The sequence below is a fragment of the Diplotaxodon limnothrissa genome, linkage group LG6 (assembly GCF_057381915.1).
Source record: "Diplotaxodon limnothrissa isolate DT_005_m linkage group LG6, D_limnothrissa_male_GT1.1, whole genome shotgun sequence".
Lineage (NCBI taxonomy): Eukaryota > Metazoa > Chordata > Actinopteri > Cichliformes > Cichlidae > Diplotaxodon > Diplotaxodon limnothrissa.
In genome coordinates, this window is record NC_140601.1 from 43,740,460 (window position 1) to 43,767,959 (window position 27,500).

Genomic DNA, 27,500 nt, shown 5'->3' on the forward strand with positions numbered 1-27,500 from the left:
AGACCGAACGTCAGCCGTTGCTCTCTGCCGACCTAATGGTAATCTCTCTGGATTGGACTTCAAGAGTTCCTGACGTCATCCTTGACAGCGGGCTTCACATCACTTCCAGATTTAAGCGCGTCCTCGCCGACTTGCTCTACATCATCCACGGGAACATGGATGGTCCCGGCAAACCTTCGCTTGCTAATGTCCGTCCCCTGCTCTACACCAGCGTCAAAGTCAAGAACTCTACCTGTGTGCACGGGGACACCATCTCCCAGTTCCTCCTGACGGACACCCACGTAGCTCTTCTCCGAGAGGATGGCGTCTTTCATCCAGTGCCGCGGGGATCCAGTCTGGTCCCCACCCACCCACAGTTTCAAGGAGTCAAACTCCGCAAGCGTTCTGACATCAGGTGCCTGCTCGTGAAGAAGACCGACACCTGCGTGGTGGTAGACTTTGTTTTTATGAAGCCCAAATCGCAAACCGTGAAGAGAGAGGTGCAGTTCAGACGTGGCGCGGCCGACCTTCCTTCTGATCGAGGTCCGTGTGAATCCTGGAAATTATGCTTTGGCTGCTCCTCTGAAGCTCAGACTCTGATTAATCACCTGTGCACCTGAAGCCCAGCATTACCTGGACACAGTGTGCCTATCTCGTGTTTGTCCACAATCAGACACCTTATTTATTTTAAGATGTTACATGAATTCTAATTAATAAATTGGACCTTAAAAGGTGCGTCATCTTGAAGTATTTTTCTATTTTTTTAATAAAATTGTAAACTTTTTAACTTTGATGATACAGAAATGTAGCTGTTTATTCGTCGAATGATTTGTTTGTGGTCAGTGTACATGCACCATGTAGACTGTAGAGGAGTGGCTTCCATGTTCATATTACTTCATGTGTAATTTCTTTGCAGAGACATGATGTTGGGATGCTGACCGAGTAATAAAGTTTTGGTTTGATTTCTGATTTGTTTGGAGGTTTTTGGCTATAACGGGTTTGTAAATGAACAATTTCCTGATTGTAATTTTCCGAGTCAGCCTTTTACCCTCCGCTTCTTTTTTCCTTCTCTTTTTCAACGACTTCCTGTCCAGCACTTGGTGTCTCGTCCTCCTGGGACGAGCTGTGGCGGCCTCCAGGAGCCTGTTAAACTTAGCATTCCTCGTTACGTTCTCCGCGGGCAGGGGAAGGACGAGCACTTTGAGTTTGAGGTGAAGGTGAGTCCAATCACAGATTCTATCTAAATGCATGTTAAAACTGAGATTTCATGCTTGCGTCTGCACTGCTTGTGCATTTTATTAGGTACACATGTACAGTGTCAGGGTCATGGGTTGGCTGCTTAAACCCTGAAGCTGTGACGACCTGCAACCCTCACTCTGTGTTTATGAAGCAGGTCAGAACGTTTATTGTCAAGAGTTCATAGAACAACTTTCAAAGACCAGGGCAGGTGTGTTCTGGTGAACCGGCGTTAGGGGCAGGGCTCACAGGGGGAACCTGGGCGACGGCCATGAGAAACTAAATGCTAAATTGACGGGTTCTTAATCAGCACTTTCCTACTCTGAGCACTCAAAGCGCTTTATATGATTTGCCTCAGTCGCACATCCACTTTGTTTTTGCCTTCTCTCTAACATTCACAGGAGGGCTCACACCTTCAAACCAACAAGTCTGAAGTCCAGATGTGGTGCGTTGGCGTCAGTATGAAGTAAATAATGTGTCTCTGTCTGCTACCAAACAAATACAAGAACAAAGTGACGCCGAAGACGCTGCCAAAGTCCACAATTTTCATTTCTTACTTTGTTTCTTTCTGAAATTTGAACTTTAGAAGAATTTGAGTTACATCTTTGACTTGCACGCTCTGTGCGTGTTCTTTGAATTACTGCGGTTAGCAACGATGCACGGGGGTAAACGGTTGCTCGTAGCGCGTTTGTTAATAACTACATTTCTGATTAAAAGCTCAGCTGTTTACATGAAACCGTCGTTTGATCGCAGTCTGCACAGCACCATCGCCACGGGCCAAAGTTGACACGGGAGCCACCGCCGTCACTAAAGTTGCGTCCACGCTGGAAGCGATTCACTCCTTGCTTTTAGAGGTTCCAGGGTCTGGTTGCCTTGGTAACCCTCTAACGTATTTACAGTGTCCTGCACTCTCATTGGTAGTTGCTTCAGTCGCTCACCTCGAAGTTGAGCAGAGCTTCTCTCAGGCCACGCCCGCTTGGATCTGTTGCTCGCCTTCACTTAAAGTGGTGAAATGACAGACTCGTGCACTTTCTGACTCGTCACCAATAAGTCAAGTAAACTGGTGGTCCATCTCCACTGGTATCCAGATGTGTCATTCTTGTAGAATGGCTGAGTAGATCAGCGAGCTCAGATTTGGTGTCCATCATCTCGATGTTCATGTGCTTCTCTTTGGTCAGATCACTGTGATGGACGAGACGTGGACGGTGTTCAGACGCTACAGCCGCTTCCGGGAAATGCACAAGAGCCTGAAGTTAAAATATCCAGAGGTGAGACACGTCACCAGCTTTTAGAACAGTTTACAGATCAAAGCAGCAGAAAAACGTTTCTGTGTTTGAGTCGGAAGAATGACGAGAGACGCCCAGAACGTTACCTAGATCACGGTTTGGGCTGTGAGTGCTGCTCTCAGACAGATCGAACTCCGAGTCGAAGCCCCAAAGCTTCTCAAACCCTTTATCTCAGTTCAGCCTCTGTCTGCTTTAGCTCCACCCACTTCAAGCCAGCTCTCAGTGACTTTATCCAGATCCCAGAGTAGAAAAACACTGTGTTTCAAGCAGCCTGAGCTTGGTGCACACTGAGTTCATCATCAGAAACTGTGACCACGATTAACGAGAAGAGTGAAAACCTTCAGCTCTACAGCGTAGCCCACAGGACACTGATGACGCATCTGGCTCGTAACTTAATACTGAAACACAGATCATTAAAGGATCATCTGAAAGTTGCTGGTTTGAGTCTTTGTGGTGAGGGACTGGTGCAGCAGCAGAAGCACACCTGAAAGACCAAACGGTGCTCCACAGTCACCTGAGCTCACCTGGTCTCAGTCCAGGTTCAGCCTTACAGATTGGTCACAGAGACGTCCTGATGAAGAGGCTAGCTTATACCTTTATACTCAGTGTTCTGGCGCCAGGTGATCGTCTCTGAACTCTGTCTGTTTCAGCTCGCCGCTCTCGATTTCCCGCCAAAGAAGCTGTTTGGAAACCGGGACGAGCGAATGGTCGCCGAGCGGCAGAATCACCTGGAGGTACGTGGAGGAACATTTGGGGCTGATTAAGGAGATTTCTGGGAGAACAGAGTTACAGTAATCTGAACGAGAGGTGACCAGGACGCGTGTGCTTTATTTTGTATGAATTTTTCACTCGAAGACTTCAAACGTAACGTTTTTGAGTCTGAGCTGATTGGCTGTGGTCCGTGTGGGGGTGGGCTGTAGGCAGGTATTCTCAGAGGACAGAGAGGGAGTCAAAGAGCACTGATGATGGTGAGGAGGATGATGAGGACGTCTGATAAGGGCCAGCTGCACTTATCCTGTGAGTGTTCTTAATGTTTTGGCTCACTAACACAGCCGACTTTCTTCTTCTGTGGTTCACTGCAGCGTTATCTGAGGAACTTGTTCCGAGTGATGCTGTCGTCCTCCAGCTCGCCCCTCCGAGCGGACGAAGACGGCCTTTTCCATCTGTCCAAACGAGACGTCTGCGACTTCTCCTCGTTCTTCAAGAAAGGCGTCTTCGAGTACAGTAGCCACGGCACCGGCTGACCGCCGCGCCGCATCAGAGGGCGGCGGAAACCTCTGACAAACCAAAACATAAACAGAACTGCTCGGTGCCTTTTTCCCGGCGCCTCAGCGGGTCAGGAGCAGGGAAAACGTGCAGGTCAGCTTTTCCTCTCCGGCTCCCTGCTGTCGTCAGACTCGGCCAATCAGTTGCTGCTCAGCACGAGTGTTTGTCCAGAGGCAGGTGGGACTCTGCACGATCCGTGGTCTGTATGTAACGCGCTCAGCTGCTCGCGCTCAGTGGGTCTGAGCGTTTTTAGAATCACTTCATTAAACCTTCACTCGTTTCAGAAGAGCTCCTCCTCTGTTTGTCACTGCGATCATCAGGAGGTGGATCTCTGTATCGCTGAGCGCCGCGCTGTCACGACACAACAGGTGAACGATCACACCTCGGTTAACAGCAGCCACACTGAACCTGGACAGTTACTGTGAGCGTCTACATTATGTATAATTCAGTTCAGCTTTATTTACACAGCGCCAAATCACACAGTCGCCTCAAAGCACTTTATACTGTAAGGTCGACCCTACAATAACACATACAGAGAAAAACCCAACAGTCATATGACCCCTATGAGCAGCACTTTGGCGACAGTGGGAAGGAAAAACTCCCTTTTAACAGGAAGAAACCTCCGGCAGAGCCAGGCTCAGGGAGGGGCGGGGCCATCTGCTGTGATTGGTTGGGGTGAGAGAAGGAAGACAGGATAAAGACATGCTGTGGATGCAGAGAGGTCTGTTAACACATAGTGAGTGAAGAAGAAACACCCAGTGCATCATGGGAATCCCCCAGCAGCCTACACCTGTTGCAGCATCACTAAAGCTACGTTCACACTGCAGGCGAAAGCGCATCAAATCCGACTTTTCTGACCCTATGCGACTCATATCCGATCATGGTGTGACAGTGTGAACGGCACAAATCCGATATTTTCAGGTCCGACCTGGGTCACTTTCGTATGTGGTCCTGAATCTGAAACATATCCGATGTTTTAGTCACTGACACAAGACAGACACCAATTATCAGTGCCGAAGAAGACATCGTGAATGCTTCCTGTCCATCCCGTGAAACTGTTGGGAAGACAGCGTTGGAGAAACGTGAACATTTTATTTGTACTGTATAATCTGCAGATTCTGACAGAAATCTGCAGCTAGAAGCTCCGCTCCTCTAAAACAGCAACAAGGATCATTATTAGGTTATTTACATTATTATGTAAATAACAAAATAACTTAAAGCAAAAACTGGGAAACGTAAAGTTCGAAGTCTTTATATTAACGGCCATCTGTCAAACAATGCTGTTGGTCTGGGTCTAAACAGAGCGCGTTGTGTGGGACGTCTTCTTTTGCGCATGCGGCCGCTTTGAGCGTTCACACTAGAGCACGTTTGTGTGAATGAGCAGACAAAAAAATCTGATTTGATCAAAAAATCGGAATTGAGCATCAAGACCTGCAGTGTGAACGTAGCCTGAGGGAGGATGCAGGGTCACCTGGTCCAGCCCTAACTATATGCTTTAGCAAAAAGGAAAGTTTGAAGCCTAATCTTGAAAGTAGAGATAGTGTCTGTCTCCTGAATCCAAACTGGAAGCTGGTTCCACAGAAGAGGGGCCTGAAAACTGAAGGCTCTGCCTCCCATTCTACTTTTAAATACTCTAGGAACAACAAGTAGGCCTGCAGAGCGAGAGCGAAGTGCTCTAATAGGGTGATATGGTACTACAAGGTCATTAAGATCAGATGGAGCCTGATTATTTAATCCAGTGAAGGGAAGCCAATACAGGAGAAATCTGCTCTCTCTTTCTAGTCCCTGTCAGGACTCTTGCTGCAGCATTTTGGATCAGCTGAAGGCTTTTCAGGGAGTTTTTAGGACATCCTGATAATAATGAATTACAGTCGTCCAGCCTGGAAGTAATAAATGCATGAACTAGTTTTTCAGCGTCACTCTGAGACAGGATATTTCTAACTTTAGAGATGTTGCACAAATGGAAGAAAGCAGTCTTACATATTTGTTTAATATGTGCGTTGAAGGACATGTCCTGGTCAAACATGACTCCAAGGTTCCTCACAGCGTTACTGGAGGCCAAGGTAATGCCATCCAGAGTAAGAATCTGCTTAGATACCATATTTCTAGGCTTTTCAGGGCCGAGTACAATAACCTCAGTTTGATCTGAATTAAGAAGCAGAAAGTTAGCGGCCATCCAGGTCTTTATGTCTTTAAGACATTCCTGCAGTTTAACTCATTGAGTCGGAAGAATGACGAGAGACGCCCAGAACGTTACCTAGATCACGGTTTGGGCTGTGAGTGCTGCTCTCAGACAGATCGAACTCCGAGTCGAAGCCCCAAAGCTTCTCAAATCCTTTATCTCAGTTCAGCCTCTGTCTGCTTTAGCTCCACCCACTTCAAGCCAGCTCAGTGACTTTATCCAGAAAAAACTGTTTCAAGCAGCCTGAGCTTAGTGCACACGGAGTTCATCATCAGAAACTGTGACCACGATTAACGAGAAGAGTGAAAACCTTCAGCTCCACAGCAAAAAAATAAAATAAAAAAACTCCTTTTACAGAATCACTGGGAAAAACTTTAAAACTTTAACTTCTGGGCTTAAAATAAGAAGTGAATCACACAGTTTCACAGCCTGATGCACAAACTGGTTGCTCTCTGGACCGTTTCCTCCTCCGTAACAGCCGAGGACGTTTAAATTGTATTAAAAGTTTTCATGATTAGGGGCGTGGCCTCTGACTGACAGGTGGATGGTGACACAGGCAGCTGTAGCCTCTGGACGTGTTCGTGATGTTGGGGTGTTTTTAGCTGCTGTGAGGTTACCGTAGTAACAGACCAATTAAGAAGGCGGAGCTCCAGGTTTGATGTTCAGTGAAGCAGAAACAGTGACGTTTCTAATAACTGACTTTTCTACATTGACCATGTATTTAAATAAAAGCTGACATGTGGATCCTGTTGTTTCTCTTTTCCTTGTTGCCGGTCTCGTGTTTCACAGCTGCACATTAATCACTTTCATGCTAAGCGTGCAGCGATCGTGCTCCGCCCTCGCGCTCCGCCCTCGTGTCGGAGTGAATCCCTGCTGTTTGTCTTTAAGGGAAAAGAACCAATAAAAATTCAAAGTCCAACCAAAAGAAGTTTTATTTAGTTTGTTTTGGTAGATCAGCAGCAGCAGTGAGGTCTGTAAACAATAACAGCAGAAATATTCAGTCAAAAGGATCAAGTTTTCTTTCCACATTATTGGAGAAGCTTCGTGGAACGATTCAGTCACATCTTCAGAAGGAAATGCGTTTTATTTTGAAAGAGTTTAACTTCTTTTCAAATCCGTGGCGGCAAGTTCGTGGCGGCCGGTCCCTCCAGGATCTGCTGCGCAGGTTCAAGTCTTCAGCCCCTCCCTCTGCTCGTCGTACCCCTGCACAGAAACGCTCAGTCAGTCACCACCTGAGCTGCTGACAGGTGAGCTGTGCCCCGCCCACCACCGCTCACCTTACGCTGCTGAGCCAGGTCCTCCTTTAAGGCCGCGATGGTGTTGTGCTTCTGCTCCACGATGGCCTACAAAGGTCAGACATGTGAGCGCTCGGATCTAATTGGATGTGGAGACGTTTATCTGCACATCTTCGTGTTAACGATTGGCTTCCTGTAAACGTGCGAGCGCCATCTTTACCTCCAGCCTGCTGGCGGCGCTGCCTGCTGCCGTCGGATCGGCGCTGGAGGCCGAGAGCGCGGCGCACAGCTGAGCCTCCTTCTTCTCCAAGGTTTCAGTGAGCGCTGCCAGCTTCCTCTCCAACATCACCGCCTTCAGCTCGCTCCTCTGCTGCACGTCCATGATGGCGTCCCTCTGCTTCTTCAGCAGCTCGTCGCGCTCCTGCTGCACCTGCGGGACGCCAACATGGTCACAACCGTCAACATCATGGATGGAGGCAGGAGAGGAGATGATGGGGGCGGGTTACCTTCTCAGAGGCCTGCAGCAGCAGATCGTGCTCCAGTGTCAGATCTCTCAGCTCCCTCTCCACGACCTTCATCTGAGCCCGGCTCTCCTGTCAGCGATGACATCATCAGTTACTTACAGTGGTGTGCAAAGGTTCGGGCACCTCTGATCATTTTCATGATCTTTCTTCATACATCATCTGTTGCTTGGAGCAGCAATTTCATTTAAATCTGTCACACAGCAGACGAACGTGATGATGTTTGAGAGGTGAAATAAAGTTTACACAAAGTGAGCAACAGTTACTCTAAGTTAGGCAGGTGCAGAAATTTAGGCACCTTTGTCGTTTTATTGATTCGATACCTTTCGCCTTGTAATCATAAGGTTGCTGGTTCGAGCCCCGGCTTGGACAGTCTCGGTCGTTGTGTCCTTGGGCAAGACACTTCACCCGTTGCCTACTGGTGGTGGTCAGAGGGCCCGGTGGCGCCAGTGTCCGGCAGCCTCGCCTCTGTCAGTGCGCCCCAGGGTGGCTGTGGCTACAATGTAGCTGCCATCACCAGTGTGTGGATGGGTGGATGACTGGATGTAGTTTAAAAGCGCTTTGGGGTCCTTAGGGACTAGTAAAGCGCTATACAAATACAGGCCATTTACCATTTTATTACCATTTTATTGGAACAGAGAATTTGTTTGGTGAGCTCAGCCACACTTGACCTACATGCAGGTGAATCCAACAGAACAGGAACAGGTTCTCAGTGGCAACATGGGAGCCTCAAACAACTGGAAACAAAGACTGTTCAACATCATGGTTTAGGGGAAGGATACCTTCTGGCTGCAGATGGTGTCACTGTGCACAAAGAGATGCTGTATGAGAGAGTATGCAGAAGAAGCCTGAGGTATGCTACAGCACGACTGGAAAGCCAGCTGCAATTTGGAATAAACTGCTGTGACTCATGAAACTAAAACTGAGCTCTCTGGACACAACAGGAGGCGGCGTGCATGGTGGAAACAGAACCCAGCAGGCCAAGAGAAACACTACCCACAGTACAATTTGGTGGTGGTCCCATCATGCTGTGGGGCCATGGGCCCAGTGCCGGTACTGGGAGTCTCATTAAAGTTGAGGGTGGCATGGATTCCAGTCAACGAAGGTCCAGAATACCTTCAACCAGAATCCAGACTCTCACTGGAAGCTACAGGAAGCCTTTAGAGGCTGTTAATGCTGCCAAGGGCGGATCTACTAAATACTGATGTCATTTTTCTGGTGCCCAAATTTCTGCACCTGCCTAATTTAGATTAACTGTTGCACACTTTCTGTGAATCCTATAAACCTAATTTCCCCTCTCAAACATCGTTTGTCTGCAGTGTGACATATTTAAACGAGATTGCTGATCCAAACAACCGATGATTTATGAGGAGAAGCCTCCAGGTGCGTAAAGCTGCCGCTCAGCTTTCATGTTCCTGAGTCACCTGTTTGGTCATGAATCTGTTTTCTGCACTGGCTTAGTTTAATATTGACCTCATTTATGTTTATAATAATAATAATAATAATAATAATAATAATAATAGTTATTATTATTATTGTAATACACTAATGCCGGTCATCCATATTAAATGTCAGTTGAAAGTGGGAGGAGCTTGTTTCAGAGGATGAGATAAAGAAGGATTATTCTGAGCTGTGACTGGAAGCTGTGGTCACATGATCTCCATTAAAGACAGAATTGATGTCGCGGGTCTCCCTCTGAATGACATCAGCCATGAGCAGAAATGTTTTGTTGTCCAGGTTCTGCTCTGATAAGGGCGAGCTTCCCGGCGACCATGTGACCTGATGGTGCTTTCTCCCAATGAGCCGCAATCTATAAAGTTATTAACAGGAAAAATGCTCTGCATCACCATTCTAGTAATGCTAGCAGCCTCAGGAGCAGGGGCGGGGCCTATCAACGCCATGGTGGGGGGAGGTGGAGCTTTTAGCAACGCACCAGCATCTGGGCCTTGCAGCGGTTGTGCTCCTCCAGCCGGCGGCGCAGCTCAGCCAGATCCCGCTGGGCCTCCGGCAGAGCCTCCTTCAGGCTTCTGTTCTCCTCCTGAGCCTTGGAGAACTCTCGGGACACCCGAGCCTGCTGCTTCTGCGCCTCCGTGAGCTCCTCCTACCAAACACAGGAAACGCAGCGTGAAGACAGACGGCCACACCGCTGGCAGGTCTCAGCTTTATCGAGCAGTGAGCCCCAAACAAAAAGCAGCATTCTGGGAAATGTAGGATCCAGAATTTAACAGCAAGTTTCCTTTAATTTCAGTTTCTGCAGCAAACACATAGAAGATATTTTACCTCATAAAGAACTTGCTCTAAAAAGATCTGCTATGTAACTCGTATCCACAGCAGGAAGTGAGTCACAATGAGACAGCTTGGACAGAAGTTTCAGATCTGTGAAGATGTTCTGGTCAAACATCTCAGAAACGAGATCCTCATTCCTGCCCGATCTGCTGAAATGTGAGCGGCCCAACAGGTCGCACGAAGCAGATCGTTCTCGAAGAACTCTAAGCTCTTCTTCGGTACCCTAACCCTGCAGGCAGCCGTGAACTCTTTGAACTCTCCATCAGATCTTGTGTAAAAATGCTATTTCATGTCCAACTGTGTTACCTTTGACCTTTTGAAGCTGGAGGACTGCAAACAAACACAAAGTCTGTGAAAATGAAAGTTTCCAAATATTATTTTATGTGTAAAAACCTTGAATCTGTGTCCCTGTGCTCCACCCACCGCACGCCTCCTGAGTCACAGCCTTGAAGTCTCCGTCCCGGCTCACGGGTCTCACCTTGAGCGTCCTCTGGTCTGTCAGCAGTCTCTCCCGAGTGGACGTGAAATGCTCCTCGACTCTCCGCAGAGCTCGGTCGTGCTCCTCAATCAGAGCCGCCTCTCGACTCTTCATCCTCTCGTCGAGCTCGGCAACCGCCACCTGACGCTTCTTCTTCTCCTCCTGGATCATCATCTGCATCTTCTTATGATACTTCACCTCGATGTCTGCGCAGGGAGGGAAACAGCAGCAGAGGTTATGAAGGAAGATGAATGGAGAGGAAGGAGTGGGAAAAGAATAGGAAGGAACTAGTACACGTGGGGGAAAGGAAGGAGGAGGTCTGTGTCCCAGGGCTGAAAGGCCACCTGATCGGCGCCGAGCTCACAGGTGTTCTTACCTCTGATCCTGTGCTCGTAGTGGTTGGTGAGCTCCATCAGCTCCGTCTGATGTTTCTGTCAAGGAGGAAGTGACATCACCGAGGTGTCCAGGTGTAAAAATCAAGTGTTAAATCGATTTACGGGCAGCGACTCACCAGCTGCAGCGCTTTGATGTGGCTCTCGATGTGGAACTTCTTCTCCGTGAGCTCCGCCTGCAGACCCTGAACGTTTCTGTGGAGCGCGATCTCAGACTGCACGTGCTTCTTCTCGACCAGCGAGGACGCAGAGACGGCCTCCATCTTCAGCTCAGTGATGGCGTTGTGCTGCTCAGACAGGACGTGCTTCAGCTTCCGCTTATAGACCTGGACAGTGACCAAGGACGGGTCAGGACTAAGATTAAGTTGAGATAAAGTCAGGATTAGGGTACAATAAACCTCCAGGATCGCGTGCGCAGCTCACTTCGATCTCGACTCGGTGGCGCTCCTCAGCCTCATCTCTCTCCCGGCTCCTGTTCCTCAGCTCGGCCTTCGTCTTGTCCAGGTTCCTCTTGGAGATCTCCCAGAAGGCCTGGATCTTGTCTCTCTCCAGCTGGAAGTAGCTTTTCTCCTCTTGCTCGCGGTCCAGCTCCTCCCGGAGGTGGATGATGTGGTCCTCCAGCTGGAGGTCAGACACGCTCAGGTCACTGAAACGTACCGCTTAAAACTGCCGTTTGCAGGAAATACACAGAGCCTCAAACTTCATCTGATTGTGGTGTTGCAGGTAAATCTATTTTCTCAGGCTGAGGTTACAGGTGTACCTAATGAAGTGGACAGTGTACTTGTTACTTTACGATCATAATCGGGCCTTTTACGTGTTGGACTGTGGGGCCGGGCCGGGCCGGGCCGCGGACCCCCTGATGGACCCCCTCACACCTCCACACACTGTGAGAGGCTAACGTTAGCACCGTTAGCAGCTCTGACCTGATCCTTGGACATGTCCTCCGTGGACAGACCGTCCACCACCGTGGAAGACTTCACGTTCCCGCCCTTCTTCTTGCTTTTAGCCTTCGGCGGCTGAGGACGGAAGGGTAAGAGGCGCGTGACGTTCCGCTCATCGGGATAACAGGCTAGGGCTAAGCTAACATGCTAACAACAACATGACTGAAAAAAACACCGGTTAAAGTAAAACTTTACTCACCATCGTGCCGCACTGCGCAGACTCACAGGGATCCGGAAACTTTAATTATACTGACAGAAAACTGCGGCTGGAGTTAAACACGTTAGCTGTTAGCTATCTGAGCCTCAGCTCCACTATCAACAAAAGACGCTGTCATGGCAACGCAGGACTGTATTACGTGTGTACGTGTGTGTGTGTGTGTGTGTATTAACATCTTCGTGGGGACCAAAAATTCGAGGTTTACTATACTCGTGGGGACCAACAGCCCCAATTTTGAGACTAAAAATGTGGTTTTAGCGTGAGGGTTAGGCATTCATTGTAGATGGTTAGGGAGACCTTTGTGTCAATTAGATGCCCCCACAAGACATGAATAACCCACGTGTGTGTGTGTGTGTTGTGCCTTGTACAGTTTTCTCTTATAATTTATATTTAAAGTCTTAAACTGATGCTCTTTGGTCATTAGGCCTCTGAGAGAAAATTTGAGAACAAATTTTTATTTGAATCATTTGTAAGCAGAAAAAACTTGCAAGCTTTTAAAGCATGAATATTTCTTGCTGGTTTAGTTTATTATTATTATTATTATTATTATTATTTTGCTTTCCAAAGAGCAGTGATTCTGAAATAAACTGACATCATTTATTCAAAGATCACTTTTATAAATTTACACATAATATTAAAGATCTGCATCTGCTGCTGCAGCCTGTTCGTCATATTTTAAGACATTTTGTACGTAAACTGATTCAGCAACGTGAAAATAATTAGACTGTATCTAAAAGATGGAAATGGTCTTTCCAGGGCATGTGGGAGGGGCTCCTGTGTTCTGATTGGATAGAAGTTGCTGAGGAAAGCGCTGATCTCGGTAAACTGCTTCCTGATTGGTTCATGGTCTCAGTCACTGCCTACAGGTCTGACTAAATGAAAGTTAATTTTTGGAGGTGATGGTCCTTCGATAGTAAGGGAGGAGCAGGACGCGGGGGAGGAGTCTCAGTCAGACCCGCCCCTCACCCATGATAACTGGTTTAAAGGAGTCAGGAGGAGCTCCGGCAGCTGCTTTCTATCTGCAGAGGATTCTGGGTAAGGTGATACACGCAGGTGTCGGAGGCGTGTCCTTCAGGTTGGGGCCTGCACTGGTTGCTGTACAGAGGAGCAGTCGGTGCTGTGGAGGTGTTTGACTGGTTGCCGACGTCGGAGCAGCAGTAAGGGGTTTCCACCTTGGACTCAGGGGCTGGGCCGGGCTCCACGTCGGCGTGTCCGATCTCCTCGTAAACCACCTCGCTCAGCACCGCCCTCGTGTCCCTCGCTGCTTTCTCGGCTTTCCACAGTCTCAGAGTCAACATGGACAACAGCACCAGTGCAGCTCCTGCCAGCACGCCAACAGGAACTTTCCACAAGTCTGAGGGGGGCGCTGTGTCAGCACCTGCAGCCGTCACCTTCCGGTCAGGGTCGTCCTTTCTCCCGGTGACTGTTCGATCCACCACGCTGGGGTCTGTGGTCACATTCAGATAGGCGGTCTTCCTCTCATTGCACAGATACATCGAAGTATCAGACTCTACCACATTCCTGATAAGCAGCTCGTTGTTGTTACGGGAACCGAAGCGCTTCGAACTGCTGTTCACGTGACCGTTACGGACGGTGAGAAGAGTCACCCGGGTGCCTCTTATAGCTCGGCTCCAGGTTACATCTCCCTGAGCATGAGGACAGGTGAGCACAGCGTCCGTGTGCTGCCGTGTGCTGACAGTGGGGATTCCTGCCAAGGAAAAAGCAGAAATGATGATGTCACATGTCTGAATCTGTATCAGATGCTTCCTGACTCACGCCACGCTGACCGGCCTTCCTTCCCTCCAGTTATTTTCATCTTTTAAACATTTAAAGGACATTTCCCCTTTGTCTATCTTTAGTCTGTTGTTTCATGTTATGCTTTATTTCAGATAAAGAGATTCAGGAGCCTGAGGAACCAACAAACTGCTCTCTGACAGGAAGCAGCCTTCAGAGCTGCGTACGAACCTGATGGACGGCTCTGCGATGTGGTTTAAAATCAATGTCTTTACTTTACTAATATTTGCATTTTATTCATTTTGCTCCTGAAGGCGACAGACTTGAGTTTTCTGGACTTGTTGACCTGATAATAAAAATTCTGAATGCTTGTTTGATTTCTCGTTTAGTTCAGTCTCCGTGACTCTGCTGTGACGGCTGCAGTCGTGCATGTCACGCATATATCAGGTGTATTAAAGGACCACTGGCAGACGTCCTCTGGTGCCCTTTCAGCACAGACTCACAGTAAAACCTACAACCTGAATTTATCTCATGTAATAAGAAATGAGATGTGATTAGTTTGCTTTAATAAGTTTATGTGAATTGTGCCAGTGAAGCGATCCACAGTCAGAGTCAGCAGGTGTAAGCTGGCCTCTTTGATGATGTCGTTATGGTTCTGGGGTTAAAACCACCGTGACCTGCAGCTCCTCCAGGAGTGGAGGTGTCCCCGGCCTCCCAGTGCCTGTGGACATCGTTATGGTCATTATGGACAAACTGTGATTTGCATGTAAGTCCAGAAACAGAACACAGGCCCCTCCCAACTATGTCAATGCCCACCTGAGTGTTGACGTCTCCCAGCCGAACGATGGAGTCCCACCCCACCAGGTGACTCCACGTAGGTAATCTGAACTGCATTTGGCATGTAGCAGTCAGGACCCTGACCCAGAGCTGCAGGGAAGCAACTCTCTCATGGACTGAGGGGATACAGGAACACCAGCCCCCGCCTCGTGCCCAGGGCGACTGCAGGAACTTGGTTCCACTGCCCAGCTGTATCTAGCTGCTATCTCCCAGCCACCTACAGTTGGGCCATGGGCGGAGCCCCACAGGACTGACTCCATTGGCTCCTCTCCTCAGACTCCTGCCCTGCTGGAGTTATGTTTCTTTTCTTTTTAAAATTAGAACCACTTCATCAGATGTTACAGCCTGGATGCTGAAGCCTTTTAAACCTGCATTCTTAGTACTGCCAGCCGGGGGCGATCTGCTGCCCCCGGCTCGAGCTTAGTCAACACCTCCCTGATGAGTTTATGGTCTGTGTGAATAAAACATGAAGTTTATTTTGGAAGTTTTGGTCTCGTTTGAGTCGCAGGAGGCGGGCGAGGGTTCAGGGCAGGGCTGTAAGCGTGGTTATGTGTGTGTGTTTAGGCTCAGTTTCTCAGTCAGACGGACTCATGGTTAGAAACACAGCGAGCCCCACAGAGAGGAGACACACGAACGGCAAATAAAACCTGCACGTGGCTCAAACGGCTCCAGAAGCAGCGCCTACACTTTCATATTCATTCTCTTAACACCGACTCCAGTTTCTGTCCTTTTGTTCTGCTTCATATAATCGTCACATAACATAACAGCCTTTATCTTCCTTAGATAACCAGAGGAAACAGTGTTACGTTGTTGCAGCTGTAATCGTGAGAACATGCTGACGGAGGCGTTCTTACCTGCAGCGCTGTGACAGACGTGGACACACAGGAGCAGGCAGAGCAGCATCTCTGCAGACGTCTCAGCGGCGGCAGCAGCGTTTCTATGAAAGAGGAACTTCTGAGTGACGGGTGGCTACTTATGGCGCGGCTGCAAACACTCGTTCCTAATTTGCTGACATCACACAGAGTGATTTTTGAACAAAAATAATGTTTTTAAAACACTATTTTAAAAAATCTTCTCTAGTTATTTGCCAAACCCATATGCAGGTATTAAAGTTCCTCATTCACATATTTTTATCATCTTAGGTTATTTCACATGGGACCAGTTAAACAGCAGGTAGGCGGGACTCGCCCTGGCGCGCTCCACCCTGCGGCGACCCTCATGAACGCTGTTTTGGGATCAGCCTGATCTCTCTGGTCTTGAGGTTTTTGATTTGCAGATACAGCCCTGATCAAAAGTTTCAGACCAAAACTCAAACTCTTTCTCCATCTGCTGGCCAGGTCTGTGAGTGTGAGCCTCAGCTTCCTGCTCTCACTGACAGGAGTGATACCAGTGCCACGTTCAGTCACTGACCACCTTTCTTCATCATTCGGATGCTCAGTTTGGACTTCAGCAGCTCGCCTTCACCACGTCTGCATGCGCCGAGCTGCTGCTGTGTGTCTGATATTTGAGTGAACGTGACTTCGAGTGTTTCGATCCCACTTCAACCGTTTGGTTTCTCTCAAGTTTCAGCCACGTGAACAGATGTGTCAGCTTTTATTTTTAGATTTCTAAAAGACAACTTCCTGTCAAAGACAAACTCTTTCAACATCATATTTGTCTTCTGTACATCAGAGTTCACGTTTCTTGCCTCTAAAACATTTTATTTTCATTAAATATGGCGTCTACAGTCGGCTCCGAGGCTCTACGGTTGGTCCGTGCCGCTCGGTCAGCCGGTCTTTGATAAATCTCCAAACGACGCGGTGGCCGAGCCTCGCTTCGCCGGTTTGGCCTGAAAGAGAAAAAACGCTGAAGTCATGGTTCTAAAATCTGGTTTTTCTAAAAGCAGAAGCTGTTTGTTATTCTGCCACGCTCACGTCCTAAAGATGGAGATCGCTCCACCGTGAACGCAGCAGAAACAGACTGAAGCGCACGGAGCATCAGGTGTTCTCACCTGAGACTCGTGAGGCTTCCAGCCAATCATGTAGAGGATCTCAAAGGTGGCGGGGATGGAGCCGTCCTCACTGCCGTACATCTCTGAAACATTTCAGGCACATGAGAAAAACACAGTGACACATGAACCGCCGCGCTGTGACTAAAGCGCCAGCCTGACGCGTCACTGATGAGCAAACAGAAACACGGCGTCGGCTCTGACTGGCTTCAGTGTTTGTTCAACTATCGTTAATTACGAATAACAGTTTGTTTGTTAGCAGAGACGCAGATTCAAACCCAGAACCTTCTCACGCACGTGCTCGTGAGAACAATGTCAACCTCATTCAAACTGAGGCCACGCCTCCACCTGTTACCTACACCACTGCCTGTGCTCACGCTCAGAAGTGCTTTATCCCTTTAAACCCTCACCTAGCGTCAGGTTAGAGTCTAGAGCAGAGGTGTCGGACTCCAGGCCTCGAGGGCCGGCGTCCTGCAGGTTTCAGATCCCACCCTGGGTCAGCACACCTGAATCACATGATTAGTTCATTCCCAGGCCTCTGGAGAACTTCAGGACATGTTGAGGAGGTCGTTTATCCATTTAAATCAGCTGTGTTGGATCAAGGACACGTCTAAACCTGCAGGACTCCGGCCCTCGAGGCCTGGAGTTGGACCCCTGGGTTAAAGGGTGATCAGGTGTTCTTCATCCTCTGTTCCTCCTTTCAGCCCGACCGCGTCTCCTCATCCCTCCGGTTTGTACACGTGCACCTTTTCTGGCTTCCTGCTCGGACGAGGTGAACATGGAGCAGACCGATTCCCTCGCGTGCACCGGGCGGTACGAACAAAATCGGCCAGTCCACACATTTTGTGAATCTGACGCTACTAATACTCATCAGTGTATCACATGTCATTTAGCACCAATCAGACAGCGGCTCAGACTCACCTTTGTAAATCGCTGCTGCTGCTAAGATGGTGTCTCTGTGCAGCAGCGACTTCCTGTTCCACGCACAGTTGCTCTCACCCATACCTGCACACAGCACATCACGAACACTGCACTTTTAAACTTTAATCGAAAGTTTGTTCAAACTAACAGCCTCACGAATGACTTCAGATCCGAAACCGGTTCAGCGATCACACCGCAGTGAGGTCATCAAACTGTTTTAGCTTAAACAGCGAATCCTGAAATGCTCTCTTATTCAGGCGGAGCCTCTGCCGCTCGGTTTGAAGCCTGTTTGCAGGCAAATGAAAGGAGGAATAAAAGCAGCACGTTCACTCGGGGACCTCCACGAGCCGGCGTCCTGGGACTCGGCCACCTAAAGCTCTGTGCCGACGACTCTGAGAGTCGCTGTGATCAGACTGAAGTCGTCATTTCTGGCTCTGCGCTCATCAGGTGCAGATCCTCGTTCGCTTTCCTTTGCTTCCACGTGAAGAGGGCGACTGTAGAGCCATGTTTGAATGTTGCAGGAACCACATGATTCAAACGAATGGTTCCCAGCTCGTACCTTGTAAATCCGTCATGACTTCCATGATTCCTGGATAATGAACCTGAATGTCATCGATGTCCTGGAACAAAGAGGCGGAAGGGTCAGAGGTCACCGTGAGCTGATGTAAAACATTCTGCGTGTTTAACAAATGCAGCCACGCTGACTCACCACAGTGAGCATGTTGAAGCCAGCTTGGCCCAGCAGGTTTCCCAGGTCGGTGACGGCGGTGTAGGGGGAGATGTGGGGCGAGAACCCGCCCTCCCGCTCCGTCTCGGCCAGCTGCAGGGAACAGCGCAGCTCGTAGAGCGTCTCGCCGCCCACCATCGCTCCGATGAACACCCCGTCCGGCTTCAGCACCTGGTGAATCTGAGAGGACGGCGCACAACGAAACGTTAACGGGCGAGCTGCAGTCAGTCATGGTATCGCAGCAGGTTCGTCTCACCTGTCTGAGAGCTCCGGGCAGGTCGTTGATCCAGTGCAGACTGAAAAGCATGAAGCTCAGCTGCAGTTTTAATGAGCACACATGTTGTTCATAACAAACCCTGGTCCTCTCAGTCTAGACCCACTTTATTTCATACATTTGATTTTTTTAACCTTAAAATCACCCGTTGCATTTCTGGACATAAAAATCTAACGACATGATTATCGGTTATTATTTATTCACGATGTCCTTCAGTTCCATTAGCAACCATTTAAAAATATATGATGAATTTAATCTTTTCAAACTGTGACTGAGATAATCAGCACAAATCACATGATCAATATATTTGACTTCATTTACATTAAACAGTGTAAAAGAAACATAAACAGGCTGCAGACAGGAAGATACCGCCAACGCCGGAAACGTGCTCGTCATCTCCGAGCATGACGCTCCCTGAAGACCAACACAGAGAGACTGAGGAGGAGCTTCTTCCCGCAGGCGATACGGTCTCTCAATCACACCACCACACAGTACTGACCCACACATACAGTTCTTACACACACACTGGACTTTCTGGACTTTGTTTTCACTTCATCACTTAAATCACTTTAAGCATATTTGCACTGCACAGGACATAATGTGGATTGCACAACACTGGACACTATATTCTTCATTTCCAGTTAATACTTGTACAGCTGCTGTTATTGTGTATATATTTATTTATATTTCTTCATACATCTTATATAGTTCTATATTGTGTATTTTGTTGTACAGTTATTTTATTTTCAACTTTAATTTTTATATTTTATTTTATTCCTTCCTACTTAAATTTACCCTTTTTAATTTTCATATTTATTTCCTATCCTATTCATAGTCTTTTTTGCTTTAGGTCACGAGCAGTTGTGTAAGCATTTCACTGCATATCGTACTGTGTATGACTGTGTATGTGACAAATGAAATTTGAATTTGAATTTTATTTAGGAAGTTATTAAAAAGCTGTGAAAGGCAGTGAAACAGGCACAGAGACTCAGAATAACCAAGTAAGATGTTAGAACGAGGTTCAAACTGAAAACAACCACAAAGACACACAAATTATAAAAAAGACACAAAAAACAAGAAAACATGAACCTGACATAAAACACTACTGTAGGAAACCATTAAAAAAGCTCAGACGCCATCTCGTGGCTGAAGTTGGTACTGCAGCAAACAGTCGGTCACTCAAACCTTTTCTGTGAAACGAGCTGCACTGAAACGAGCTGCACTGAAACAACCTGCACTGAAACGAGCTCTGGTACTCACGCCAAGCTGCTCACTACCAGGTCGAAGGTGTTTTCTTTGAACGGCAGAAACTCCTCGTCAGCCAGGACGCAGTGAGTCGGGATCTCGCTCGGCCTCCTCCGTCTCTGATCAGAAAACAACATTCACATATGAAATTACAGCAGTCTGCTTCAAACTCCTGCCCCCATCTTTGATATCTGAGTACGAGTCTAAGGACCCACCAGAGACTGCTGGGAAACGTCTGTCAGGCAGAAACGCTCCACCACCTCCTGCGGGACACATCGTCAGCACAGAGCTCATCATAACAGCAGTGAAACTCGTGCAGCGCACACAGATGCAGGCAACAAACATCTGAGCTCATGTTTAACGTTCTGCTCATCTCCCGCTCTCTGGTTTTATTCTTTGACTCTGACAGCAGCTTTACATGATTCACAACTCAGAATAATCCATCTTTTTCTGATTCTGTCTGAAATGTTTTAGCTCCTGTCTCCACCTTGTGCTGATTGACCGACTCTGGGAAGCCTACAGAGGGGCAGCACCCAGAAAGCTGTGCTTCTGTAGCTGTTATATGTTCAGTTTTATCTCAGTGTTTTTATTGCTGTGGTGTCGTCTCTGCAGCTGTCAAAGCTGCTGACTCTGAGTCTCATGTTCACCTAAAACCTCCTCAGACAGTCTGTGATCGCACAAATCCAAAACTATAAATAAGAGTTCCTCTATAACTTTGTTTATTTTGGTTTCCCAACCTCACAAAATGATTTCAGGTTTTCTATTTGATTGTTTTGGTGAACTACAGACAGTTTGTGGAGATGACCATATAAGGAGATCTAAACGACATCAGCTCGTTACCGAGGTAACAAAGACTCGTCTGAGGCCTTTTCTGCACACCGAGCTCGTGACTTTATGTTTATCGTGTTTAACATGAGCAACAGTGTGACGTCATAGCAGAAACAGCAGAGCTTTAGCTTGAGCTGTGCTCATCGGTTCATCTCTGATCAGGAAATCCGACCCGTCTGTAGCTGCTGAATACATGTGATCACAGCGGTGACCTCAGATCACCGATGGGTGCTGCACACACACACACACACGCACACACACACACACACACACACGCACGCACGCACGCACACACGCACGCACACACACGCACGCACGCACGCACGCGCGCACACACACACGCACGCACGCGCACGCACGCACGCACACGCACGCACGCACACACACACGCACGCGCGCGCACGCGCACGCGCACACACGCACGCACGCACGCACACACGCACACGCGCACACACACACACGCACACACACACACACACACGCGCACACACACACACACACACACACACACACACGCACACACTGTACTTTGCTTAAATGCTCTGCGATGTGACTTCTTCCTCCGCCGATGTCCAGCGCCAGAGGAAACGTCCTGAGGAGACAGGAAGACAAACGGTGACTGTTTTTTATCCTGTCTTCCTTCTCTCACCCCAACCAATCGCAGCAGATGGCCCCGCCCCTCCCTGAGCCTGGTTCTGCTGGAGGTTTCTTCCTGTTAAAAGGGAGTTTTTCCTTCCCACTGTCGCCAAAGTGCTTGTTCACAGAGGGTCATGTGATTGTTGGGTTTTTCTCTGCATGTATTGTCGTAGGTCTACCTTACAATATAAAGCGCCTGCTGTTGTGATCGTTGCTATAGAAACAAAACTGCATTGGAGTGATCTGGCTGTGTGAACGTTTCCTGCTCTTTGACCTCCTCAGATGATTTCCATGACTTTTGAAGCAGACGTGTCTCTCTGTGGTTAAACTGTGTGAAACATGGGTCCAGCTGCCTCGTCAGGAACTCACCGTGCGATGTCGTAAACCCGATCGGCCACTCGACTCCCGACCTGCAAACCAACAGCACAGGACGTCTGATCAGCGTGGCTGGGTCTGGTTGTTATAATGAAATCATTTCCCCCCCTTTAGACAAAACAACAGGAACAACGTGTGATTCATTCAGTGAGGTCATCACTGATGGTGGTGTCAAACCCAGCTGCAAATTCTGATCTCATTCTCTATGATCCAGATGTTTGATGAGGCTGAGGACCAGCTGAAGATGGACATAAGAGGGACCGCTCAGGGTCAGAGAGGCTGACCTGGTCTGAGCGTGTGCAGAGGGAGGGTGGAGGATGAAGATGGAACTGCAGGGAGGCGGAGAGGAGGAAGACGAGGACATTTGTGGTGCACGTCAGTCAGGACATCTCTAATTACATATGCATAACTACACGCGTGCAGAGCACACAGGAAACTCTGTTGATAAACTGTTATTTCATTTTCTGTGGAAAAACAAAATTGATCACAATTCTAACAATGGTGGCTTAAATTTGATAGATTTCAGTTCCCTAAATGATGCTTTCAAAAAAGTGGAGTAAAAGCATCTATCTGGACTTCCTCTCATCACGTGTTTTCACATTTGGGTGGCTGGACTCAAACTTTCATCAGCAGACTCTTGGATCTGTAAACATCACCGTTCTCCACAAAGATGTTATATTTGGAACATCTGTAACATCTTTACAAGAATAAATCGCCCTTCTTTGAAAACTGGTTTAATGATGGTATTCTTCAATAACACTGGCTCTTCCTTCCAGGTGTAACATCCCAGTGTCCCCACACCTGTCCAAGCCCCGCCCTGTCCTGACAGAGTCTCCATCAGGTCAGATGTGTTTCTCCTCTTGTAGATTAGGTCTCTTTATCTCTGTTCCTCCTCCCATTTCTTTCTGGACTCATGTTGTCGAGGGCGCTGATTGGATAAAGGTTTGGTCTTTGCCACAAAAAAATCCTCCTTACTAACAAAGTGAAGGAGATTTCATTTAAGCTCATTCATAGATTTGATCCTGTCAAAGCTTCCTTCAAAAACAGAAGAGCGATACAGAAACATTTGCCTTTACTCAGCTTTTATGGAAACATATCGTTAGTTTCATCTCTGACAGCGTCTTTAGTGAGAAAGACTCTCGTGCTTTTCCCTCATCGATCAAACTCCACATCTGTAAATGTAAGCTGTCCACTCTCAGGACAGAAACAGAAAGTTTGTTCCTGTCTCAACAAGAAAGCTTTAAAAACATGAATATTTGTAATATTTTAATGTCTTATTTAATTATTCAGTGTGTCTGAGTCACTTTCCCCGTTTAATCTGTATTTCTGTCCGGTGTGTTTACTTATACATACTCTTGCACTGTGTTATGATTTGGAATACAGTTGTGCAGCGTGTTCTCCGTGTGTTGTGTTTGTTGTTAAAGTTTCTGTTGAAATAAAGTTGGAGAAACAAAGACACAGAAAACCGGACAGGTGTGTGGGTCGGGCTCACCTCCTGCCTCAGGTAGTCGTACTGCTGGCTGTCCTGCAGCTGGGCGGCCCAGTCCTTCTGCCTCTGCTTCATCTCCCTGCTGAACACGTTCATGCGGCCTCCGCCCGACAGCCCGGAGCGCCCGGCCCCCGGTGGCCCGGTCCCGTTGAGACCGGCCCCGGAGAGCCGGCTCCAGCCGCCCGCGGAGCTCGCAGGGAGGCCGAGCCGCAGGAGCCTCCGACACAGCCTGCCGCTCATCCCGCGGAACAAACTCACAGACACCAACACGGAGACTTCCGAGCCTCCACACCGGGTCACCTCCGAGGGGAGAGACCCAAAACCCGGACCGGCCTCAGCTGAGCTCACCGGAAACCCCGGAAACGGATCACAGCCTGAGAACGGAAGTAAAATTGAATAAAATAAGATCAAAATAAAATGACTTAAATTAAATAAAATAATATATAAACAATACAGTGATAATTAAATTAATAAGTTAATTTAATAAAATTAAATTAATTAAATTAATAAAATAATTTGCGTTTGTTGTTTGCCGTGTCACGCTGTGTTTAAACCGCGTTTCGCTCCTGTTTGTCCCACTTCGCTCGCCTTAGAGAAAGGGGCGGGGCGGAGCAGATGATGCTACAGCGTTGCAAGCTGGGTAAACACGTGTGTGAGATCGCGGAGGAGCGGACACTGTGTCGGTAAAGTTTCACCAGTTTCTAAGTTTAATTTAAAGCTCGCGTTGTTTCAGGTGTTTCAGATGTTTCAAGCGTAGACGTGCTGTTTCCGGTCCTCTCAAGTGTTTCCTGTGCTCTCAGCTATTTCCGGTGTCTCCAGGTTGTAAACATGAAAACAGAAAGCCAGGCTGAGGTGTGCGGCGCAAACTGAGCGATGATTTCAAACCTGATCCTCTTTAAAACCTCCAAAAGTTTCAGAGGATGAAACAGACAAGAGCACAGAGAACGATTCAAAACCGTCAGATCAATAAAACGGTGAGATCGATAAGAACCGTCTGGGCGCTGCAGTCTGAGCTCATCGCGGCTCAACGACACTGATACCTGTGAGGTCATCACCGGTTGCTGCGTCGGTTCGCACACGTCTGTGATGACAGTGAGAAATAAGGGGCGTGTTTACATGCCGCTGACCTCTCGTGACCTCAGCTGGACCTCAGCTCCTGCCTCCTCGGACGATCACAGCCTGGAAGCCTGGAGCCTGTCCCAGCGCTCACACCGCGAGAGGCGGGTCCACCCGGGCAGGTCGCCGGTCTGTCAGCCGGCACCTGTAAACGCAGCATGTAGCAGGAAGCTGGAGAACTCAGAGGGAACCCAGGCAGGAGCCGGGACAACCAGCAGGTTCTAACCCAGAGCTGTGAGGCAGCCGTTCCGTCCACTGGACCGGCCTGCTGCACAGACTGTCTCCACACTGCTCCTGCACGGGGGACAAACTGTGGTCTGCCTGGAGCTCGGAGGAGGCAGGAGCGAGTCTCCGTCCTTCAGGACCAGAAGATCCAGCGGAGGTCATGAAGAAGAAGGACTGGCGCTGTACACACTGACATCACAGAGTTCATGTTGTCCACCACTGCACGTTTCTTTGCTCCGTGTCATTGTTGTTGGCATTAAAATTGTGTTTTAAAACTTGAGCGTTTTCAGTTCTACGACCTCATAAGAGCCGGTGATCGTAGTAATGAGGATTACTGAATGACCCTGAATGCCACACGTGTGTCCATCAAGAGGCTGGGGGTTGGGTTTGACGTCCGAGCAGAAACCAGCTCGGTGTGAAACGTGGTTTTTAACTGGTTTCTGTTCTGCAGGTGACGCTGGGATTTTACCGCCATGTCGTCCAAAAAACGCCCAGACGGGGACGAGCGCTTCCTCCGGGTCCAGAAGGACCCGCGGTTCTGGGAGATGCCAGAGAGGGAGCGCAAAGTCAAGATCGACAAACGCTTTCAGTCCATGTTCCACGACGAGCGCTTCAAGGTCAAGTACACGGTGGACAAGCGAGGGCGGCCCATCAACCACACCTCCGCTGAGGACCTGAAGCGCTTCTACAAACTGTCCGACTCCGAGGGGGAGGAAGCTGGCGAGGGGGAGGAAGCTGGCGAGGTGAAGAAGAAGAAGGACGTTGGCGGCGCCAAAGCAGAGCAGCCTAAAGGAGCAGCGAGTCTCTCTAAAGGTCAGGAGATGTTTTCATGTTAATGAACTTCTGGTAAAAACACGCCGTTACCATAGCAACACTGAGTGGATGATTGAGGGGTGTCCAGGTGACCTTTGACCCTGCTCAGGTAAGCGTGTCAGAAACGATTTGACCGTCTCTCTTCTGTTCGATGCTGATGCAGGTGTTGAAGATGATGACGAGCAGCGGTCTGCAGAGGAGGATGAAGATGACCTAAGCGTCTCTGATGAGGAGGAGGAGGAGGCGCAGAGTGACGAGGCGAGTGGATCTGATGAAGAGGAGTCGGGCCTGGATTCGGGGGACGACAGCGACAGCGGGCCGGATCTGGCCCGGGGGAAGGGCAACATCGAGACGAGCTCGGACGAAGACGACGAGGACGACGTGGGCGCCATCCTGAGGAAAGAGGAAGAGGAGATCGAACACGACTGGGGGGAGCTGTGCAAAGACGCGCCGCGGAGCGACGAGGTGATGCTGTGTGCGGTAAAGGCTGAAGGTCAAAGGTTAGTCTGCGCCACCAGGAAACGTTGCTAACACGATCTCACCGCGTTAGGTGTCGGCGCGGCTCGCCGTCTGCAACATGGACTGGGACCGGCTGAAGGCCCGAGACCTGCTGGCTCTGCTCCAATCCTTCACGCCCAAAGGCGGCGCCGTGCTCTCTGTGAAGGTAAGGAGACCTGCGTGGGTTTGTCTGTGTGTGGGCGGAGCCGGGAAGTGCTGATGATCAGCACAGTGCGTGCTGGGTTATGCTTGCAGATCTACCCGTCAGAGTTTGGGGAGGAGAGGCTGAAGGCGGAGGAGAGTCAGGGACCGATGGAGCTGAAGGCGCTGCCCGACGACTCGGAGGACGACACGGAGGAGGAGAGGTAATGATGATGTCACAGAGAGGCGGGATTTAGATGCAGTTTTCAGCCAGACTTTGTTAGTCGAGCAGCTCGTGGGAAAGTTTGTGTCATGAGGCTGCGTCGGCTCTGACGGTTCGGCACCGGCGGGACGTTTGTTGGCTTTTCAACATAAAAGGTGGATTACATGAATATGCAGGCCACTTCATTAGGTACACCCTGCACTCTTAATTCTTCATGCATCAGATTCAACATCTGCTGGAGTGACATCATCATGACATCATCGCACAGGTGCTGTAGTGAGTGCAGCAAACTCATCGTGGTGTTCTAGAAACCGTCTGAGATGACCTGAGCTTTGCTGGAGCAGCGCTCCACGCCATCACAGCGGCGCCTCTGCTAGCGTTTCACTCAGGGAGCTGCTGCTCGCTGCAGATCAGCAGAAACACAACCGTGACACGTTCATGGTCTCTGAAACCTCCTTTCTTCATCAGTCGGGTCAGTTTAAACTTCAGCATGTCTGCATGCGCTGAGCTGCTGCCCTGTGATTGGCTGATCAGGTATTTGCATTAACGAGCAGATGCACAGGTGTACCTAATGAAGTGGCTGTAACTGTAACCTTATTGCTTTGAAACAAGCTGCATTTGGACACCAGTGATTCTGTGTACACTTAAAAACAGCTGTGCAGTATCAGGTGGGCGGGGCTCCCTGCTGACCTGTCAGACGGTCATGGGTGTTGTGTGCTCTCAGGGTTTACAGGGAGAAGCTGCGGGACTACCAGTTCAAGCGTCTGAAGTATTTCTACGCCGTGGCGGAGTGCGACTCGGCCCAGACGGCGGCGAAGATCTACGAGGAGTGCGACGGCTACGAGTACGAGAGCAGCTGCTCCGTCCTCGACCTGCGGTACGTCAGCAAACGGCAAACGCGCGCACGTCAGGCTCACGCTAGCTGCGCTCGGACCTGCGTGTCAGCGAGCAGACTAAAGTGACTCATGTGTTCCTGTTGATAAACTTCAGCTTTCCCCGCTTCAGTTATTCCATAATGAAGGTTTGTAGATGTAGTCGTTCCTGAATCGGACGTCTGCAGGGAAGCCAGGATCTGAGTATTTAACATTCCCCAGCTGAGCTTCCATCCATGAACTTTAGTTCAGTCAAAGGTCAGAGTGCACGCGCTGCAGGGTCACCATGATGACGCGCGCGTTAATCATCCAATAGTTACACACAGATTTGTTCCAGCTTGTTGATGAAAGCCAAACGCGTCATGTTGTTCAGCTTCAATGTCGATCATCGACTTTAGAAGCTCGTTAAAGGATCTCACGGCTTGTCCTCTTCTCCTGATACGAGCAGCTTCGTTCCCGATGACGTGAAGTTTGACGAGGAGCCCAAAGACGCGGCGACGGACGTAAACCTGTCGGCCTACACGCCCAAGCTCTTCACCT

At 48.9% G+C, this 27,500-nt stretch overlaps 5 protein-coding genes across 8 annotated transcripts in view; 2 read left to right on the forward strand and 3 right to left on the reverse strand.

Annotated features, from left to right (window-relative positions):
• The window catches only part of kif16ba (kinesin family member 16Ba), a 20,924-nt gene extending 15,341 nt beyond the window's left edge, over positions 1-5,583 (forward strand). For 2 of the 4 annotated variants that reach the window (XM_085355259.1, XM_085355260.1), the window contains one exon: positions 1-788. This exon is cut by the window's left edge and continues 1,351 nt beyond it. In XM_085355259.1, coding sequence (XP_085211385.1) covers positions 1-599 — 599 coding nt within the window. In that variant the 3' untranslated portion in view covers positions 600-788. Of the gene's footprint in view, positions 789-1,069; positions 1,197-2,393; positions 2,484-3,151; positions 3,236-3,583 lie in introns of those variants that run through there. The other 2 variants (XM_085355261.1, XM_085355262.1) reach the window with 2 other exon arrangements.
• A 1,440-nt stretch (positions 5,584-7,023) lies between these two features.
• On the reverse strand, positions 7,024-12,041 carry LOC146631337 (dynein regulatory complex subunit 4-like). The gene is given in 11 exon segments (XM_085355300.1): positions 7,024-7,152; positions 7,227-7,292; positions 7,405-7,662; positions 7,664-7,777; positions 9,639-9,806; positions 10,470-10,675; positions 10,846-10,900; positions 10,981-11,187; positions 11,285-11,482; positions 11,785-11,877; positions 12,002-12,041. Coding segments are annotated over 11 exon segments (1,404 nt in total). The 5' UTR covers positions 12,005-12,041; the 3' UTR covers positions 7,024-7,116.
• A 967-nt stretch (positions 12,042-13,008) lies between these two features.
• On the reverse strand, positions 13,009-15,493 carry LOC146631338 (uncharacterized). Its single transcript, XM_085355314.1, has 2 exons — positions 15,445-15,493; positions 13,009-13,727 (listed from the first exon to the last, which is right to left on the reverse strand). The coding sequence occupies exons 1-2, from the start codon at positions 15,491-15,493 to the stop codon at positions 13,009-13,011; spliced, it is 768 nt and encodes a 255-aa protein (XP_085211440.1).
• Positions 15,494-16,181: 688 nt separating this feature from the next.
• On the reverse strand, positions 16,182-23,410 carry ndufaf5 (NADH:ubiquinone oxidoreductase complex assembly factor 5). The gene is made up of 11 exons (XM_085355311.1): positions 23,076-23,410; positions 21,578-21,618; positions 21,101-21,164; positions 19,960-20,007; positions 19,760-19,863; positions 18,482-18,521; positions 18,208-18,405; positions 18,058-18,118; positions 17,499-17,582; positions 16,581-16,663; positions 16,182-16,418 (listed from the first exon to the last, which is right to left on the reverse strand). The coding sequence occupies exons 1-11, from the start codon at positions 23,310-23,312 to the stop codon at positions 16,356-16,358; spliced, it is 1,023 nt and encodes a 340-aa protein (XP_085211437.1). The 5' UTR covers positions 23,313-23,410; the 3' UTR covers positions 16,182-16,355.
• Positions 23,411-23,696: 286 nt separating this feature from the next.
• esf1 (ESF1 nucleolar pre-rRNA processing protein) overlaps positions 23,697-27,500 on the forward strand; it is an 11,224-nt gene continuing 7,420 nt past the window's right edge. The window contains exons 1-7 of the mRNA XM_085355290.1: positions 23,697-23,755; positions 24,865-25,226; positions 25,390-25,691; positions 25,777-25,890; positions 25,980-26,089; positions 26,813-26,965; positions 27,409-27,500. The exon at positions 27,409-27,500 is cut by the window's right edge and continues 23 nt beyond it. Coding sequence (XP_085211416.1) covers positions 24,887-25,226; positions 25,390-25,691; positions 25,777-25,890; positions 25,980-26,089; positions 26,813-26,965; positions 27,409-27,500 — 1,111 coding nt within the window. The 5' untranslated portion in view covers positions 23,697-23,755; positions 24,865-24,886. The remainder of the gene's footprint in view (positions 23,756-24,864; positions 25,227-25,389; positions 25,692-25,776; positions 25,891-25,979; positions 26,090-26,812; positions 26,966-27,408) is intronic.